Source organism: Anomalospiza imberbis, chromosome 4 (genome assembly GCF_031753505.1).
Source record: "Anomalospiza imberbis isolate Cuckoo-Finch-1a 21T00152 chromosome 4, ASM3175350v1, whole genome shotgun sequence".
Lineage (NCBI taxonomy): Eukaryota > Metazoa > Chordata > Aves > Passeriformes > Viduidae > Anomalospiza > Anomalospiza imberbis.
The window spans coordinates 21,863,581-21,883,355 of record NC_089684.1 but is presented as its reverse complement, the minus strand read 5'-3'; the positions used below and the strand labels follow the sequence as shown (position 1 = coordinate 21,883,355).

The following is a 19,775-nucleotide window of genomic DNA, read 5'->3' as shown; positions in this document are numbered from 1 at the left end:
GCGCTCCCGGGAATGAGTGTCCAGCTCACCCCGCGCTGAGCAATCCCCGCTGGCAGCCCGGTGTCTGCGGGCACAGGGCTTCATTTTGGGGAAGCCTGAGGAGATTTTATCAATTTCCCCCCACCACTTTTCTTTCTTGGCTTTTCTTTTTCTCTGTCAGCCGGCCACCGCGCACTACCAAGCTGCACTCCCAAGCCTCCCGCCGCAGCCGGGGGAGAGCAGCCCGCCGCACAGCAGACGGGCTCCCGGGGCCGTGGGAAAGTGCCGCCGGCCCCCGCGGACGGGAGGGATGCGGGACGGGGGGTGTCCCACGGGGGGCGGCGGGGGCTGGCGCTGGAGGGCGGCACCCTCCGCCCCGCCGCGTCCCGCGAACCCACCGGCGAAAGCAGAAAAGGCGGTGGGGGTGCAAGAAGGCGGGGGTGGGAATCCCCAAAAGGCCAAAAGAGCGTCAGCAGCCGGGAAAAGAGCCCCGCGCGGTCGGGAACGGGGACGGCGCCGGTGACGGTGCTGGGGGCGCCCCCGCGCCGCGCGCTGGGGGGGACCGGGGGGGAGCCGTGCCGCGCGCGCGGGGCGGTGCGCGGGGCGGGCACCGACGTCAGGGCGCCGCGCGCATATTGATGCGGGGGCCCGGCCGCGCTCGCCAAGGAGCAGAAGGAAGCAAGATGGCGGCGCTGTAGGAGCGGGGAGCGCGGCGCCCGGGCTGTGCGTGCTGGATGTCGGCGAGGCTGAGGGACGCGGCAGAGGTCAGAGCGGGATCCCCGCGCCGGCCGCCTTCCCCGCCCGGCACCGCCGGGAGGTGTCGCGGGGCAGCGCCGCGCCGCGCCGCCGGGGGTCGGCGAGGAGGGGGCGCCGCCGTGGGTCCCCCAACATGGCTGATTGACGGGGGCGGCGGGGGCGCCGCCGCCCCCTCCCCGCGGGGCCGGACCCGGGCTTCCCCTCGCCGCCCCTCCCCGCGCCTTTGTCTGCGGACGGGGGACGGCGGCCGGAGGCGCCCCGGCTTTGTGCCGCTCCGCGGCCCCGGGCGGACACAAAGGCGGGCGCAGCCCGGGGAGAGGGGCGGGGGGCTGGTGGGGCCTGGGCACGGCGACGGGGTGGCGAGCGGACCGCGGTGCCGGGGGCTCGGGAGGGAGAAGTGCGTGCGGGCGAGGCGGGGGCTCGGAGAGAGGCCTCCCGTTTTCCGTACAATGATCCACACGCGTGTTTCGCCCGCGTTGCTAAACCCCGCCGTCGGGGCACAATGTGGCCACGGCATGAGAAGGAGAATCACTTTCCCGAGCGTGTTCCCCTAAAATAACGCTTTCGGCGAGGTCAGGCTCGTTCCCCGCCAGATGACAGACAAGAGCAACAACCTCGCCGCGCCTGAGTCGGACGCGCGGCAGTGTGCGCTCGCTCGCTCGCATCGCGGCGTTTATCGGCGTTAAATCACCCCCTTAGACACCAGCACTGATTCTCTTGCCCAGAGTTAAAAGGGGGCTTTTCGGCTCGTGGTCTGAGTGTCGTAAATTCAGCAGACTCTTTTCTGCTAAGTAATTTTCCTTTTCGGACTGAGGTGAAGGGAAAAGTGATGTGGTCTAGCGTGCTTTCATCGAAACGCTGCAGCTAAAGATCTCATCACAAGATTTGCTTCCCATGATGAGCGGCATGCCAGTGTGCAGGCTTTGAGCAGTGATCGGCAGCTCTGAATATATGTTCAGAATAATTTTCTTTTCTTCTTCTTCCTTTCAATGTGAAGTCTAAGAGTTTCAGAGATGAGCAGATAACACTGTCCCTAGTGAAAGCAGGTCAGTGGGTGTTGTTTGTCGGCTAATGAGGCCGTTCTATTCGCGTGTTAATGGCAGGATGACTTACTGCAGCAGGGGGTGAGTGTAGTCACACATTCACTTGTGTATCTGCATGTGTATTCCACTCTAGCACTTTGGAGGTTGTAAAGTGCAAAACAGGACGTGGTTGCCGAAGATACTCAACAGGGAGATAGATGTCAATGGTCAATAGTCAGGTCTAAACTCGAGTTACAGCGGGATCTGACTGCTGCTGTTAAATCTCTGAAACAATGTACCCATCTTGGATTTTATCCCGCAGAAAACCACCATTTGGAACCAATGAAAAAAAAAATCCCTGTTGGGCAGTATTTTGTCTCTCTCATGGAAAGCTTAGAATGAGCCCTGCCAGTGAAGTCAGAAAACATTTAAATCTAGAAGCCAAGGTGAGGGGAGGAAGGAAAAAAGGGAATGCAAAGCTGTGGAAAACAACAGTGTTTTGGTGGTGGCACTAAACTGCTGTTAATGTGACATGAAGAACTCAAAAGTTATTTTTCAGTGGAAAGAGTTGTCACATTTTGGGAAGTGGCATAAAAAACCCCTTTGTGAATGCATACAGGGAACTTCAGAAAATGGTTTTGTATTGCCCATTCTGAACAAATCTTCAAAAGAAGACAAGGCTGAACAGGAGACACTGAGGCACCTGAATCTACAGAGCTATCACTGTTAGTAGTAAGGTTTTTATGAGAACTTTGGTATTGTGGTGATTCATTATGGTGGCTTTTAGCCAGGAAAACTGGTATTGTTTTTATATAGTCCACATGGTCCTAGACTTTGGCATGTCAGCATTGTTTAAAGAACAAGAAACGTGCGCTTGCTGCAGAGATATTGAATTATTATGATGGACAGATTTCCGAGGTCTCTTGTTGGTACCAGTGCTGCACTGGGTAGCAGAAATACAAGGTTGTAAATGTTTTGGCTTTTGCATGCGATATTGGGAGAACCTGCACACTTCAGCTGCCAAAGTTGGATGGGACTTTTCCTTCTTGCCCAAGCACTTCAGATGCTGCTGGCCTGTGTCTTCCACAGTGTTCTCTTAAATATTAACAACACCAAGACAGCCCTAAAGAAAAGGGGAAAAAAAAACCCTTATCATATTTTGGAGCAAATCTGCTGCTCAAAAAAACATGAAGGTCAGGTTGGATTAATGTTACTGACCCTGGTCCGGTTTATAGGGAGCGCCTCACTCCTAAGTTATTTGCATGGACAGTAGTGTTTTTATCAGTGTGCCTAAGCAGTGACTTCAAATCCCTTGTTCCATTTATTTCCAAGTGGAAGATTTCATGTTTTGACAGGAGCCAAGTAAGGTCCTTTTTAAAACCTGACAGTTTGTCAAGGTGGAATTCCAGAAGAGCTGTCAAATTTGGCTGGTCACAGGGAGTGACCCCTCTACCTCTCTCACTGGGCTGCTGCACAGTAGCTCTAGGCATGGTAGCAGCATCTGTAAGCTAGCTTCACAACTGGAGCTTGAAAGTGGTAGAACAAAGTTGCCAAGTTTCAAGTAGAGTCGGTGGTTATCTTGGAAACTGTGCTGGAGAACACAACCACAAATTATTTTGGCAAATAATATACAGTATTTATTTAGTCCAGCTCTCTGATTGCTGTTAAGGCAGTCAGCCAGCAGCATTAAGTGTTGTGACATCATTTTGAAAGGCAATGTGCTAGTTCTGAAATGGAGTGGGATGTACTATGATTCATTATTAAAAAAAAAAAAAAAGCTGTAGTCTGACAGAGATAAAGCATATGACTGCATCATGGCTGAAAGCCAAAAAGAGAATTGTATGAATCAATCACACTTGCAGCATTATTCCCATCCCTTACTTCATAAGGCAATGAGTACCATCTTACTCATTTAGTGACATTCTGCAGCAGAAATATGCTTTTGAACACTGAACAAGTAACTACTAACAAGTTGCCATAGTTCCAGTTGCTATTTTATCATCACTGCTTACATGTTCAATTTGCATACCTCGTCCCAATAATCCTAGATAATAAAACCTTACAAATGGAAAGTACCATGAGTAATCATCCTCTCAGTCACCCATTGAAAAGAAATCACTTCTGCATTACCATAGGGTAGATAAGTTTGCTTAAAAAAATCTGTATGTGTGTATGTGTATATATATATATATATATATATATATATATATAATATATATATATATTATATATATGGAAAATCACCCATTTTGCCAAAGAACTGCTCAGTGGGTGGATGCAGAGATGGTGGGGTTAAGGAACAAAATTCTGACTGTCCAGCATCAGCTGGACTAATCCCAAAGAGAGCTGATGACTGACCCAAAAAGGTTGTTTGGACTAAAATACTGGGAATGTGCCTTGCATTACATAGCAGGGAGGAAGAAGGTAGAGAAAAACAAGGTCTGAGAAATAGAAAGAACAGCTAACTAATTTTACTCATGTATCTCACGCTGTTCTTGAAATGAAGAAAAAAACATGTCCTAACTTATAGGTGGATCAGAAAGAGTTTTCTACTAGTTTTTCACAGTAAAGAATTTTAAATCTGAGGTCACTTTAAAGACAATTGCCATGCTTTGAAAAACACTTTAACAAATAAAAGGCGTAAAGATTTAGATTCCTGTCTGTCTTTTCAAGCAGGCTTGTTCATCTCTGTAAAACACCTTCCAGAATGCTGAATCATCTTGGTAACCTGAACAAAATTGAAGCTGTCTTTAAAAAGTGAAGTTTTCTGTGGAGGTGAGGATTCCAAGTTGGAGTGTTGTTGCCTTGTAGTATACATCTGGCAAGAAATCCCAGAAGGATTATTCTTACAGACAAATAAAAGCTTGCAGTATTTGACCTAATTCCTTGTGTGTGCATTTTTCCTCTTACTAAAACAAAAATAAAATGTTAAATACAGGAGGCATTTCTGTTGCAGTGTGGAAGGGAATAGGGTTGTTCTATGCTCAAGTTCAGCAAGAAAGGAAGATTCAGCATTTTAAGCCTAATCAAGTACAAAGTTTTGTTAAACCACAACAGTTTCAAAGAAATGAGCAGGTGAGCGTTTAGATAGCTAAGATAACCAGGAATAGCTCAATAACCAAATACCCGTTGGAAGTGTCTTGCCCAGGTCCAGGGCAGTACCATCCGCACTCTGATTAAATACTATGATGCAATTTAGACAACATGAAATAATCTTCACATGTACTACAGCATTACCTCTAACCTCAAATATATTCCACATGTTTTCCTAGCATAGGAATATTTGTTTTACCAGGTGTATGCACGGGGGAGGGGAAGTTTCCAGGTTTAAGTTGAATTTTTGCAGCTGTATAAAGAACATCTTCAGTACTCTACATGAGCTACCCTGTCCTTAAACTCACATTTCAATGACTGAAATTTAAACAACTCTTCTGCCTAATCTCCTTTCCAATAATGCATCAGCAGTCCAAGTTTGTGTTCCAGTGTCCTGGCGTGAGCTACTCTAAGTCACAATGTGTTGGGAAAGGATTTGGCTCCATTGCAGCGAAACCCCGGCTTACCAAGTGGGTAGGTTTAGGTCAGGACGATGACTCTCCATGTGGTTGCGTGCACGTGGTTTGAGTGTTTACAAACAGTCCCAGCATCCTCGGCAGCTGCCTTGACGCAGCAGTGAGAACAGAGTTCTAGGAATGTCCCTAGTCTTCGCGGACAGCGGAGGAGGGGGACAGAAATAAAAAAATGCAGAGTTTTAAGGACTCATATCATAGCTTGGGTTTTGGCTGAGCTTTCTGCATCTGTGTTGCATTCTAGACCGCTGGATCCTTTGTTGAACGCAGTTGTTTTTTTCCTCTGTGCTTTAGCGCAGTCTGAGCTGTGTTGACGGGTTTGTCTGGAACAGACTGACCCGAAGTATGAGATGGGGGTTAAGGGAATTGTTGCAAAGGTTTCAAATTATTTTTGTGCCCCTCCTCCCCTTTTAAAAATGTATAATTAATTAAAGTCCCAAAAGCTTTTACAGCAAAACAACTCTTTACAATATAAGAATCCCACTGTATATGATTATATATTTTTTCCTTAATTAAGCATGATTCACTGACTATTAGGATACTAGAACAATTCCCTTTTTAAAGAACAAGAAAAAAAATCATGAATCTCACTAACATTATGAGTAAAATCAAATAGCTGAAAGTCTTTATTACTTAATGAGACATGTTGACACAAAGAGGCGTTGTTGTTACGAAAGCTTATACCACTGCAAGGCAAGTTTAGGATCTCCATTAGATGTAAGATGCTTGGTGGAAATTTCTGCATTTACCCAACCAAATGAATAATGCCACCAATCTGCTGCTCAAAAAAAAAAAAAAAGAAAAAAAAAAAAGAGGGGGAGAAGTGGTGTTAATTATTGGGGATGCCTTGCAGAGACAAAAATTTTGTGATTCTGTGAAAATGCACTGTAGCAGGTCAGAAGCACCCAACTGACAACATGTTTCATGCTCTCACCTGTGGACCTAAACCAAACCTGTCAGGCCAGTTCTGGTCTTCGGAGACACTTGAAGCCTATGCCCTGCATGTGCTGTAGGACCTTATTATCAGAGGTTCTAACACTCCTTATCTGGTCCCATGCAGTTTCCAGACTTTCTTAGGCAGTTTTGCAAGAAGCACTCAGAACATTGTGCAAAGCACATTACTTGCTTTACAAAATGAATCCTAAGATCTGTTTTCTCCTCATAGCCAGGAAGCAGTTGGTACAAATGCCTCTTCCAGGTTCTGAATTTGTCTGGATGAGTCATGGTGTTCACTGTAATGCAACAGAGTAGGAAGGCTGATCACAGATCTTGTTATACACATGGCTTCTGCTAGCAGTTGTACGTTCACATTGGTTGCTCCCATTTTATGCTGATGTCTATTACAACACTGTAATTTTGTAATTACACTGCAGTGGTGTCTTCTCATTTGCAGGATAAAATGATTTGTGTCATATCCAGAATCTGCTTCTGTTTCAGTAAGCTCTTTACCACCTTTCATTTTCTTTTCTGGCCTTTTTTTTTTTGACTTACAGTTCCCAATACTCTTGCACTGGTTGGGTAGCAGAAGGTAGCAAGCAAGAGTAAATGTGAGAGAATATGTGCCAAAGGCATTCCTGAGTTTGTGCTATTTGTTCCTTCTCTTGCCACTTGTAGTGCTGTTAGATCAAGGGTAAACATTAACCCTGGGCCTGATTCTGGCAGGAGAGTTTTGCCCTCATCTTCTGTGTCCTTTAGTATCTTTCTAGATTTGTCTCTTCGAATGAAAGACAACTGTTCATGCAACACTCACCCCCATTTCATGCCCCTGATGCTTTTTTTCATTTTTGTTTAATCTGTTTGTTCTTTCAGTGCTACTTCACTTGTGTTTGAAGTCACATTCTTTGAAGTTATAAAATTTTTATACTTGCCAAAGGACACAAAACTCTTCTAGCTCTTATGTAAGCAAAAATGAGAAAAGAATGATTGCATATTTTCTCTTGTGTGCAAGTAGCATTGGACTCTCCTGCTCACAGCAAAATGAGGAAAAGGAATTGTTGCACTAAACAGGAGTTTCTACTGTTTTCCCAAAGTTAAAGACCACAGAAGTGAGGTATTTCCATGAAGCTCCAAGTGCATGTACAGCTTAATAAAACAAATGCAATTTATCCATAAAAGATAACATATGAAAGCTGGCAAATACATGGACTCACCTCTTCCTGGGATATGGAGCAGTGGCAGTATGTGTGCGCACATATTACAGATTTTAACATACTTTCAGGTTGCCGAATTTCTCTTCCCTCTGCACTCCTTTGCTTACTTTTCTATTTAATTTCAAGTTTGTCTGCCCAAAACAGCTCTGAAGTATTACGTAAATGGCAACACTACAAATCAAGAACATGAAAGCTAAACAACTGGAAAGGGTCAGATTTAACACTTCTTTCATTTTGTGTATCTAGTAGACATTTTGTGGGAAGGAAAATGTATGCTAGTGTGTTTCCCATTCCATGCATAGGTAGTTGCAAATGTACATGTCACATGCCTAGAAGCAAGTGAAATTACAGACCAAATAGGGAAAAACACTCTTGATATTCATAAAGATGGAAACCACACAAAGCAGAAAAATATAGCCTTTCAGTTCTCTGTTGTTTCTATGGTGCTTTCTATATTTCACATGGAACATTTGTCTTTCCTAAATAACTTCGGACCTGTACTTTTCTGCTTCCCTATAATCCTTAATGCAGAGAAGCTTCTGTAGGTGTGAGAAAGCAGTAAGAAAACCAAGAACTGTGCTGATCTGTCTTCTTTCTATTACTCTGTGTACTGCCTGAGAAGTGAGAAACCAGGCAGGAAAATACAGATTTCTGTCTGTTTTTCCACTGTGTCTATGTTGTACAGTTGACAATACATTAAGTATAGGTATTTTGGTTTTTTTCCCCCAGTGTCAGCTGACTTGTGATCCTGCAAACTGCTATTTTCACAAAGCCCTATTCATTCATCTTGGGCTCACCAAGCTATATCAGACACACTTGGAGCAGTGAGGCATCTAGTCAGTCATATACTTTGTAGTACTGAAAAAAGAAAAAGAAAAGTAGTTTTGGGGCTTTTTCTCTTTTTTTTGGGGGACAAGGAGAAGAAATGGATGGAAAGACTACAGGTATAGAAGCTAAAAAACAAATTTTTAATTAGAAACACCAACTTTTCAAAGCAGTTGCAAGTTAATGTGTATTTTACTATAAAATGTTGACTCTAGCTGATGAATAAGAAGTTTTGCTTCTGGAAGAGTGGGTCTAGCTACTAAGAGAATAGCTGCTTTTTCTTGAAACAATGAGCTGGTTAGAGATACTTTGTTGGACAAGCTGGAGCATGAGTCTAATTCAGGATGGCAACTCTGATGCTTCTAAATAAAAGGAGAGTGGATAGAGTGAAATTAATTATTGCACATTAGGAGGCACCTCATATCCCAGCCACGAAACAGAATCCCACTGTGCTTGGGGCTGTACAAACATAAGCCATTTTTGTTCTGTCTTACTATTTAAGTCAGTAGAAGAGATGAGAAAAGGGGTCTGGCAGCACACAAGAGGCCAGAGTGTTAGTAACTTGTTTATAGCAGAGGCAGGCCGCTCCCTTTCAAAAACCTAAATATTTGCAGTAAATAAAGCAAAGCTGCTATTAGTGCCTGCTCTGTGTGTGTGTGTGTGTGTGTGTGTGTGTGTGTGTGTGTGTGTCAGAGGAGTTCCTAAGCAGAACTGCTGCAGCCTTTTCCCCAGGGTGCTGATGTTAATGAGCAGGCAAAACACGCAAAGAAGGAGAGAAAGGGTATAAAATTAATAAGCAACAACTGAGAGCCAAAGCACACAGAGATCATGCAATGTGGTACAAACCCTGCTGGAGTCATTCATTTCTGTGCCTTTTTTGTTCTTAACCCTAGAAGACCTACAGGAAAGCTGTGGTATAGCTGGGAACTGAACCCATATCTCCTAAACCCCAGAGCTTTACCCATGATACCCTCCTTCCTGCTCATTCAGAAGCTTACTGATCGTTTTCTCTGCTTACTAAGATAACAGAAGTATCAATTTTAAGAAACAGAAACTAGACACTTTTCACTTTTTTTTAGAATTTGGTTTTCAGTACCATTTTCTGTTGATTGACAACATGTTCTGGTTTTGCTTGACAAACTTTCGTACCTCTAAATCAGCAGTGCTTATCCAAAACAACTCAGCAAATTAAATAAATCTCCTCAGGAAAAAGGTTGACTTTTTGCTTTGTGTCACTGTTTAAACCCTCCTCTCCAATTGAGAAAGGATGCAGGGAAGAATGTTATCTCCATTTTACTGGCGCTGTAGGTGTCTCCATGTACCTCCAAACAAATAATTAAAATAACAATAATTAAAAGTAGTAGGTTGTGTCAGTCAATCACAGTGTGTGAAACAGTTATGACATTTATATAAGTAGGTACTTCAGTTAACTACCTTTAATACCCTTGATCCTCCTATTCATTCAGGCAAAATTTCCCACAGTCTGCAAGCTGTTCATGTATATCAGCTCCAATCTACCACACAATTCCCATTTGATCTATTTTATCAATTAAGGGTTTGTCAGGGTCCACGAACCTTCCTGTTGACATCACACTTGGTAGCAGAGCTCAAAGGAGGAAACAATACCAAAATAAAACCAATTTTAATTTGTTGTCAGAAATGTCTTTGCTGGAGATGGGATGCACAAACCTGCATTAACCTGACATTAACCATAGCAGCATTCATAGCTTTCTGTTCAAGAGAAAAGAACATCTTTGAACTGCCCTCATCTCCTCGACCTGAATTGGAGATGGTAATCTTTAATGTCTCTGGCCTTTGGGAATTCCTTTTCTGTGGGTCATAGTCATAGCTCAGCCTGCCTGGCTATATAGTGAATTTAACCAAGAGCCCACCCTATTTAACTTCAGCACATTAATGGACTTGCGACACAATCCATGATGAACTGCATTTGGAAATAAAATCCAATAGGAAATTTAGCTCGTGCAGCATCTCTGGATGCTGGCAGACGCAGCTGACTGTGAAGGACACATGGATTTTTCCCTGCCATGTTTAGAGATACAATACCACTGCAAATACTTTGGAAAAAGATGGAGCAGAGCAGAGCATTTCAACTTGCCTCCCGCAGTTGCTCCTCTACCACAGCAGTTTGGAGGTTCACCCAGCCCAGCCCCACATGGCTCATGTGCACGTGGCCGTGTTGTTTACAAACACCCTCCTAGGTCCCTAGGCACCACTGGGTGCCACACTGCAGCTTGTGAGAGCTCCTGTTTTTCAGCACAGTCTTGGCTGCTTGTAGCAGTTGTGGCTGAAGGCAGGGCTATGATGGGCTGTGGAGCCTGCTAGCTTGTTCAGGTTTGCTCATTTTACATTTAAGTAATATTCAGGCCAGGGGTTTAGAGCAAGGTTGTCCACTGTGAGTCAAAAATAGAAACTTCATTGCTCGATAGTGTAGTAGCACTGGAGAGCGCTAGCTAGATGTACACACAACAGTGAGGAAGGTACTTTTCTGCTTTCCAGAAACACTACTAAGGAATTGGGTAATATTTTCAGTAGGGCAGGATTTGAGAAAGCCTATGGAAATGAATGGACATTTTTATTTTTTCATTTCCCACTAACAAACCAGGGACCAATTCTTGTCCAGGTTTAAGAGATGGGGCTCAACAAAACACAAGTAATTTGGAGCAGCTAGTATTTAAAACCAGAGTTGCATTATCACTCAGAGAAGACTGCCTTAGTTCTGCTTTGTTTTAGCATGCTACTGGCGTACAGTAAGAAAGAGGTTTGAACAGCTGTGTGTTGCAGCGTTAAATGGCCTCCCGTAGCTGAGGCACAAAAAGACAAAGCCTGTTTCTTTCCAGCTGCTCAGCTAAAATCACTTACTTTTGCTACTCTCCTCACCAGTTCAGAGTTCAAGGACTCATATATCTACCATACCTTGAGTTTAGATAACAAGATATAACTACATGGAGGGAAACAAACAGAAAAGTTCCCGTTCTTCAAAGACAAGCACTTTTTCTGTACTTGTTCCCCTGTTTTGTTTCGGGGTGTGCACAGTTTATTTTTCTCCTTTTGTTTTACTCTACCTCCCCGCACTCCCTCCCGCTCACCCTCCGCTGAGTGCACACCCTCTTCCAGCTTCCAGTGGCCTCTCTGCCTTGCCTGGCTGAAAAGTGCAGACTCAGCAGAGACTGGTAACACTTTAACTCTTTGTCCTATTCTCAGCTCTCCCAGAAAGTCAAAGAAAATGAGACTTACAGCTGCGCTTGAAACAGAGCCCCTATAATGGAGAGGGGCATTGACCACAGACTGTCCCCCCGGTCACGTTTTGTTGTTTTCTTTTTTCTTGAAGCATATAAATGTGTGGCCAGCATGAGATGAAACTTCGCACAGGTTTGGGTGGCTGGACCTGCTTATTTCTCGTTAAGAGGAAATTAAAGACTTGTGACTTTTATTTGTACTGGCTGTATCATGCAACTTTTACTGATAAACAGAAATAATTTAGGAGCTACTTCCTCAAATGCCTGAAACGTGGTCTTAATTTCATCAGTGCAAAGCCAGCAAAAAGCTATTACAGACACGAAGTCTCTGTTATGTGTCTTTGAAGTCATTTTGGAAACTTTGGCAATGTGCCCTTATCCAGTTTTTTTTCCCTAGGAGTCACAGTTTTGCATTGTGTTCTGGGACCATGTGGGCTCCAATTTTAGTGACTTAGGGCAGAAAGGAGTTCCATTTTTCTTGAGAACAATTCAGCACTGCCATTTGCTTACACTGACAGACAAACCTGCGGGGCCCCACCATCAACATGAGCACACGTCCACGTGTGCCACGTACAGGAAAAAGGTTCCCACTTGCCCTTCAAACACTCCGCCGTGGTGTCTCACAGGGCTGCAAGGGGTGTGCGCTAGCCGGGGCGCTGGCGCTGGTTGGCTTAGCGACATCACACTGGCGCCAAGCTTTACCTCTTGGCTTTGGCACTCCAGGTCAGGCTGGTGTCTCGCCACGTGCTTACGCGCACATGGCAGCAGTGTTTACAAACATGACCCCAGAACTCCTACAGGCAGTTATGAAAGAGGCAGCGAATGCCACATCCCGCGCGCCAGGCTGACCTAGATCGCCAGTGCTGGGAACGGATAGCGAGGTGCTCGTACCCACAGCGGCTCTGAGAGACGTTCAAAGCAGATGATTTTTCTCCCAAACTGTTTTGAAGGATCATTGCCACCATGAGAGCGTTTTCCACCATAAACTAAAAATAGCTACTATTAACTAGCAGGAGCTGCGGGTGATTCAGCAGCTCAGGGATAGAAGTGACTGTATTCTTCGGCACTCTGTTTCTGCATTGAACTAACTCAGCACATAAAATTCTCACAACGGGAAGGAAATGCAAAGCTGGATTACTTTGGCTAAAAGAAAAGAACACTGCACGATCATGTAGTTCCTGATTGACAGTTCCTTTTTTATTCCTTTATTAACACTTGCACTCAGGCACTAATGAATGCTTTGTAGTCAGGCTGTGACCATCCATTTAGGAAAAAGATGCCTTAGTAATTTCAAATTAAACACTTCCATCTACAAAACATGAATACCACTACATGGCTAATTTGGTTTTTTGACATGGGCCTTAAGAAAAAAAAGCATAGCAGAAATGCTGCTTCAGCAAACTAAGCACTCAGTGTTCAACTGTCTATTCACTGTCCATGTTCTATCTTCACATGTATATTTTTTACAGTACACATCTAGCGAAAAAAAAGAAAGCATTCCTTCCTCATTGTTGAAGCTCTTGAAAGAAGTTTGTATTGTATGCCAAAGTACTCCAAACCAGCTTGCTTTCTAGAAGTTAGCAGTTTATAGTAGAGTGGAGTACCTGATCAGACAATTCGTTTTTGACAGATTCTAGCATTCTTGAAATTGTCTCAGAAATACACATATGTGGAGGAAGACAGGTACTAACTATAACTGTAAGTGATTGCTTAAAATAATCAGAGTTTTCTTGAAAAAGCTGTGAAATGAGCAAAAATAACCTATCCTTGTTAAAAATCACTTCCAGTTTTCACTTTTGGAATTGAAGAATTTAATCTCAGCTTTACAGAATCCTCCTAAATGATGAAAAAGTATTTTCCTCCTCCCAAATAGAAAGTTTGACTTTTCAGAAGCAGATGAGATGGTAAAAAGACAGTAGTTCTATTGTAATACATCACAGTGTTTGTAAATATCATAATGATAAACCCTGTAGGAAAGACACACTATGAGTTTCTCCATGCCTCTTCTGCAATACATTTCAGTCCCGCTACTGAATAAAATTTTTCTAAGTACAGATGTCATCTTTTCCAACCATACCCATGGCAGCTCTACATTAGAGTTGTCAAAATTCCTGCAAGGTTTCTTTGCTATGTAAGCAAAATAAAACAAGAGACGGTGACACGTGTTCACTCTGGCTTGGTCACTAGCTCATTTCATGTGGTCTCTGATAGCTCTAACCTGAGCTGGGGAACTGCTCTGCAGGTCAGCCCCTGACCCATTGCCAGTTTTGTCCAGTCTCCTAACTATTTTTAACTTTGTATTTAGAATGTGAGCAAATGTACTTGGTCAGTTATTGTTGTCTTTTCACTGCTGAATGTTCATTACAATGTTCATTACACTGTACATAAGAGACCTAGAAATAAGAATGGAAGAACTGAAAATAGGTCACTGCTGTGTTCCTATTTTAAGAGCTCTTTGTAGCATTTCTCCTGCCTGAGGAAAGTAAATCCACCTTACTGTGAAACTGTACAAGTATGGGCAGAGTGGGAGAATGGAGAATTAGAGCCTTAGTGTAAAATCATCCCTTAATGTATATAGCTTTCCTCTTGGGTACATCATTGTACATCCTCTGGAGTCTTTCTTCAGAAACCCTAAAGCACTTTTTAAATTGTTCTGAATCAGAGAGTACTGAGGTTTACAAGGACTAAATTATTAGTATTTATGATATCTGTGGGCTTTACCAGTACGTTTAACTTAACCAGTGTAATGACTATACAGATACACAAATTCTGTCTGGTGAATCTCTTACTCAGAGAATGTCATTATTGTTTATAATATTTTCTTACACCATATTAAGAGTTTGTTCTAGTCACCCAATGAAGAGAATATAAGGGAAGAAGTGCTGCTTATGATGAAACTTATTTTATTCAATGCTTTTAGCTGGGGGTAGGAGGTAAGGGAACAGTGTAAGATTACCATTGTATGCTACAGGGTGAATACCGCCATTGTGTCAGTTTAGATGAGTATCTCAAAATAAATACAGACTCTGTCATGGGTTTGTCCTCTAGGTAAAAAAGCAGTGAAAATCTTGTTTAACAAGTTCAGCAAAAGGCACACCTAAAGTTTAATTATGTCTTCAGATGCACAGATACTTCAGATGCAAGTCTTACTAAAGAGTTTTACTCAACTCCCAGAGAACAGACTTAGGACTTTTGATTTTTCTTATACTTAGATGGATTGATCTACAGTCATGACAGTGCACAGTTTGGGGAAGAAAATCCCTCAGCATAATAAATAACTATTCTTAGCCACAGCTGTCTCTGCCACCTAGGTGTGTGGGAGAGAGCAAGAGATTATTCAACAGTTCATTTCTTCAGTCAATACTCCTTTTTACTCACCACTCTGAAAAGCCAATATACCAAAAAAAAAAAAAAAAAAAAGCAGGGGAAGATGAAAAAGAGATGAAACAACAGTTCTGGTATTTACCTGAAGGTTTTGTATTAATGACTCTTGGAGTTGGGAATCTTGGATAGGATCTGAATTGCATATCAATTGTGCTCTGAAATTTGAAGCACTGAATGAAGCAGTGAGAAGACTTCCTGACCTAGGAGGTAGACAGATGAGTCAAATTGTTCCTCTGTCTCTCTTATTCATTGTTTTCTCAGCAGAAGATGATTCCTTGACAGACCAACTGCTTATTGGTTTTGTGCACAGAGAATAAAATGTACAGAACACCTGCTGGACAGTGCATTAAGTTACACTAACAACTGCCTGCAGCACTCAAACGCAAGGTGGGGACATGCAACGGGCCTCCTAAATACATGTTCAGCATAAACCACTGGCAGAAAGTGTTTCCCATCACCCTACTTAAAAACATAACAAGTCGTGTAAATTCAAGAGTCACAAGAACTATAATATGTGAATAAGAGAACAAAAACAATGAAAGGAACAAGGAGCATTTCAGACTTTTTACAGTACTGGGTAAAAGTGCCTGGAGATGTTCTTAGGAAAACAAGAAAATCCCCCCTAATAGAGTGAGTTTAAAAAAACGAAAGATGGCTGAGCCATACCAGCAATGTCTCGTCTTCATATACACAGGATTAAACCAGTGAGGTGCTGAGGTTTCTTCCCATGTCTTTCAGTCCTACAAGAAACACTACTGTGCTTTGCCCACCAGCCTGACTTTGGCCATGGCCAACCTCCAGAGCTTCAAAATATAACAAAAGCCCTATTTCTAGTAGTCAAGTTATATATCAATGAAAGAAAGCAGCTGCATATATTTTAATAGCCAAGCTGCAGAAACCCTGATTCATTCATTCAACAGAGATATACAAGAAGCAGCAAAATCAGACCTTCTCTTCTACTCATGTTTCAATATCCTGGCAGCCTTTTTTTTTTTTTTCCCTGATTTTTTATCCTTGCTGTAGGTTCACAAATATGGAGTATGGTTGTCTCAAGAATGGCAATTTCCATGAAACTCCATGCAAAAGAATGTCATGCTTCAGTGTAAAGTTTTGATGTGGACAATATGGGTTAGTTTAATTTTGAGGGGAAGAGTGGTCAGTATCTTTCCTTTGTGAACACCTTTTTGGCCTGTTCAAACCTGCTTGCACCCTTATCCAGGAAAATTCTCATCAGGATATACTAAACAGCCTTTCCCTGTACCAGTGCACAGCAGTAAGAAAGATGGATAAGCTGTTCCTAAAAGTTGTATGAAATAGTCATGGAAGAGACTATTTGTTCTGTTTTCTACTCCCAAGTCAGCCAAATCACAAAACTGGCACTTCTTATAAACAGGTGGATAATCTGCTCTAGAATACCTCTGCTAATAGTGATTCTATACTCTTCCTAGTCTTCTCATTTTGATGAACATTTTTGCCTTTTGGACAGATAAAGCATTCCAGTTGAAGCCCTGCCAAAGCTTAAGAAGAAAAGTAACTTAATGTCTGACAAAGCCACAAAAAAGAGCCTGTGCAAAGATTGACTTTTTTTCTCAGAAAAGTTGATATAACTGCTCAGTTTGATGTTCACTCTAACTCCAGGAACTCCTGTTCCTCATTCAGTGTTTTGCTCATGATTGTTCCTGCCTTGAGACATTGCCCTCAGGTTACCAATACAAGAAACACCCTAAGAAGTTCAGAAAAAAAAAGCTAGTGTGTGAAACAGAGAAGTTGGTGACATCAAGAAGGAGGAACTGCATAGTGGGGGAAATCTTAAGTAATTACACATTTTTGTGAGGGTCTGGTGATCCATTAGAATGTGCATTTCTTGGCCAAGGACTGTGCCCCATCTAGGCACACTGCTGCTTTTCTATGCATGATGCAAAGAGTTCTCTGCCATAGAAGAAGATCTGGACAGTACAATAAACAGTTTAAGTGTAGGCACTTGCTCAATGTGGCAGTAAAGAGAAGTGGGAAAACAGATGAATACAGTACTTAATCTTAGCAGCATGTATGGCTTTGTTAAGCTGTAGTGAATGAAGACAGAAACATGTTTCAGAGAATGCAAAACACTAGAAAATATTTCTCTTGAGCTATAGTGCCAGAGGTGTATGGTTTGACCATGGGAAGGTCTGAATTTTCCTGCTCTTTCTTGTTCCAGTGGGATTTTCAGATTAAATTTGCAAATTATGAGTGTTCCTGTGTATTCTGACTCCAAATACAATAGCTTGTGCTGGGTCAGGGCCACAAAACAGGCAGCACAGAATGAGGGAGCAGGAAGGAAAGCACAGTGAAAATAACTCTGGAGTGTGAGCTAGATAACAAACACTGAAAACAGAGAAGGGCTCTGAGGAGCTACCTTTGGCTTTCTAGCACAATTTGAAGAAAGACAGTAATTAAAGAAGATAGCAGCCAACTTATTTCAAATTGCTGAAAAGAAACAAAGACAGCGAGTGTGCTTAATCTAAAGACCTTGCCATCACAGCCTGTCACTTAAGCAGGTTCCTTTGTAAGTAGCAGACATTTCTGTGAATTAGGACCATGTCTAGTCTTCTACTCCTTAAGGATATAGTCTCATGGTTTTGGTTATCAGCTGGAGGTTGGCTGAACATATTACTGAGTGATTATACATTTCTCTGAGGCATTTGCCCTTTAGCAGACCATGATAAAAGCAGACAGTTGTTTGCTTCAGCGTGGCACTTCTCAGCTGCTGCTGGCTGTTTCCCTGTGTGCTCCTTCCTCTAAAGACTTCACCACAGTATGCCTGAGAGTACTGCTGCAAAAACAGGGTCCAGAAAAACTCTTATCAGGAACATGTACAGACTGTCCACCTACCCCAATAAGCTATTTTCTTCATTTGTTCATTTTTGCAACATCCCAGAAAGTTGTAGTTTATGTCACCAGCATCAAGTGTGGCCACATCCACAGTTCTTTGTAAAGCACTGGCATGAACTGTTAAATTATCTAACAAGAGCAAACAGGTGTTGGGTTTTTTTCAAAGATTAGATTGAAGAAACAGGAAAAAGCTCTCTCCTTTAGTTCTTTTCTTTTGTTTCTAGTTTTAATATTTAATGAACATGTGATATCGTTTTAAGCTAGTCCTGATGGTCTTGTGAAGTTAGTATTTAAAGCAGATGGCTGCAGTGCTTTAATAAGGTGGTTACTATAGAAACAGCACTGTTGAAAGCAAGAGTTACTGTAATGCATGGTTCCCTCACAAAACATTTTAAAGACTCCTGATCTACATGTAGCAGACCCAAAGAATACTAACCAAGAAATGGAAAAGAGAGATAATATGCCTGAAGTATTTACTTCAGCTGGGGTCCACTTAAACCTAGCTGGATAGCTAACATTTTTGTGGCTTGCTAAAGAGCTGCTTGAAACAACATGAAACATGCGAAGAGAGATAAGCAAAAATATTGATGGAGGAGATGACTGTGGGCAGGAGACAGATCATTTCAGTTATCTTTTTTTAGAAGGCATGTTGGACTCAAACATTAACACAAACAAATTTAAAAACGCAAAACACCCCCAAACAGTTAGCTAATACACCCAAATATTTACTTCATAATCCTTGGACTTTTTGTTTACTTCATCCTGGCATATCTAATGTTGCCTATCAACGCACTTGTTGCAGCCTAATGCATGGGGAAGGACACATCATATCCTTTCAAGGATTTGGGCTTTTTATTACTGCCTCTGGTTTTCTTTCTTTTGCCAAAATTGTTTTAACCTGAAAGCACCTAAATTCCTCTGCATGTGCCAAAGCATTTTACAGGCTATGACTCAGACTTTAGAAATCCTTTTAAAATGTTAATTATATAAATGAATATGATTTAAACTAAATCAGGATATTCAAGGGGGTAAATGGCAGTCCTTTTGGAAGGGTTACAGGTTCTGTATTCAGAACTGAGCAGGAAAGTGCCACCTCTGATTGTGTCCTTCCCTCCAGGGAATTTAGAAGTAGTTTTCAGCAGTCTCAGAGGCTGAGTACATGGAGATATTGGTTGGAGAACTGTAGAGACTATGAAGCAAAGAAGGTTTCAAAGCAACACTGGATATACAGATAACACTTGTGAGAAATAAACTTCCTTTCATACAATCTGGGCATCCTGCAGAAGCTCCTGTCTTGCCCTATAGTCAGCAATAGTGCTGACCTGGACAAGGTTCAGAGGGAACAGGAAAAAACCAAGACCTTTTCTTTGTTTTATCCTTTCTTTGGTTTCTTTCTATTCTCCTAAACTCAGCAGGTATTTGTGCTTGCATGTCTTCTGCTTCCCTCTGTACCTTAAAACACCTAAACTGGGCAGGTTCAGTTGCAGAGTTTGCCTCTGTTTGGGAGCTGAACATCATTTTAAAAGCAAGAAGGGAAAAAAAAAAAAAAACTGTGAGAAACACTCAACTAATAGGATTTTCCTCTACCCCGAGACTTAAATTCTTTCATCAGTTCCTGTTTCTGTATGGTCATAACTGATTCCTTTATGGGCTTTTTCTATGACTTAAAACTTTCAGAGAAGGAAAACCACATGTGATCTAAAACGCCTCTCACTTTTCTGCTTTGTCACTGTGACCCTTGCCACTGTCATCCTCTACACACCACTCAAGGTACATCTTGCCTGCTTTGCTCTGTCCTTTAGTTTCTTTCCTTCCAAACATCCCTGCTGTATATCCCATCTCACTTACGATGCTTAGCCTGCCTCATTGCTCTCTATATTTCTCTCATGCCTGAGAAGTATTACTGAGAGCAGCACTGCCCACAGCTTTGCAAGTTTAGCAAGTCTTGAAGTTAGAGGTATTCCC

General features: G+C 42.5%; 1 protein-coding gene across 2 annotated transcripts in view; it reads left to right on the top strand.

The window, feature by feature from the left end:
• The first annotated feature begins 600 nt into the window (after positions 1 to 600).
• TET2 (tet methylcytosine dioxygenase 2) overlaps positions 601 to 19,775 on the top strand; it is a 69,819-nt gene continuing 50,644 nt past the window's right edge. For both annotated transcript variants that reach the window (XM_068187471.1, XM_068187470.1), the window contains exon 1: positions 601 to 743. In XM_068187471.1, the coding sequence (XP_068043572.1) occupies positions 714 to 743 (30 nt within the window). In that variant the 5' untranslated portion in view covers positions 601 to 713. The remainder of the gene's footprint in view (positions 744 to 19,775) is intronic.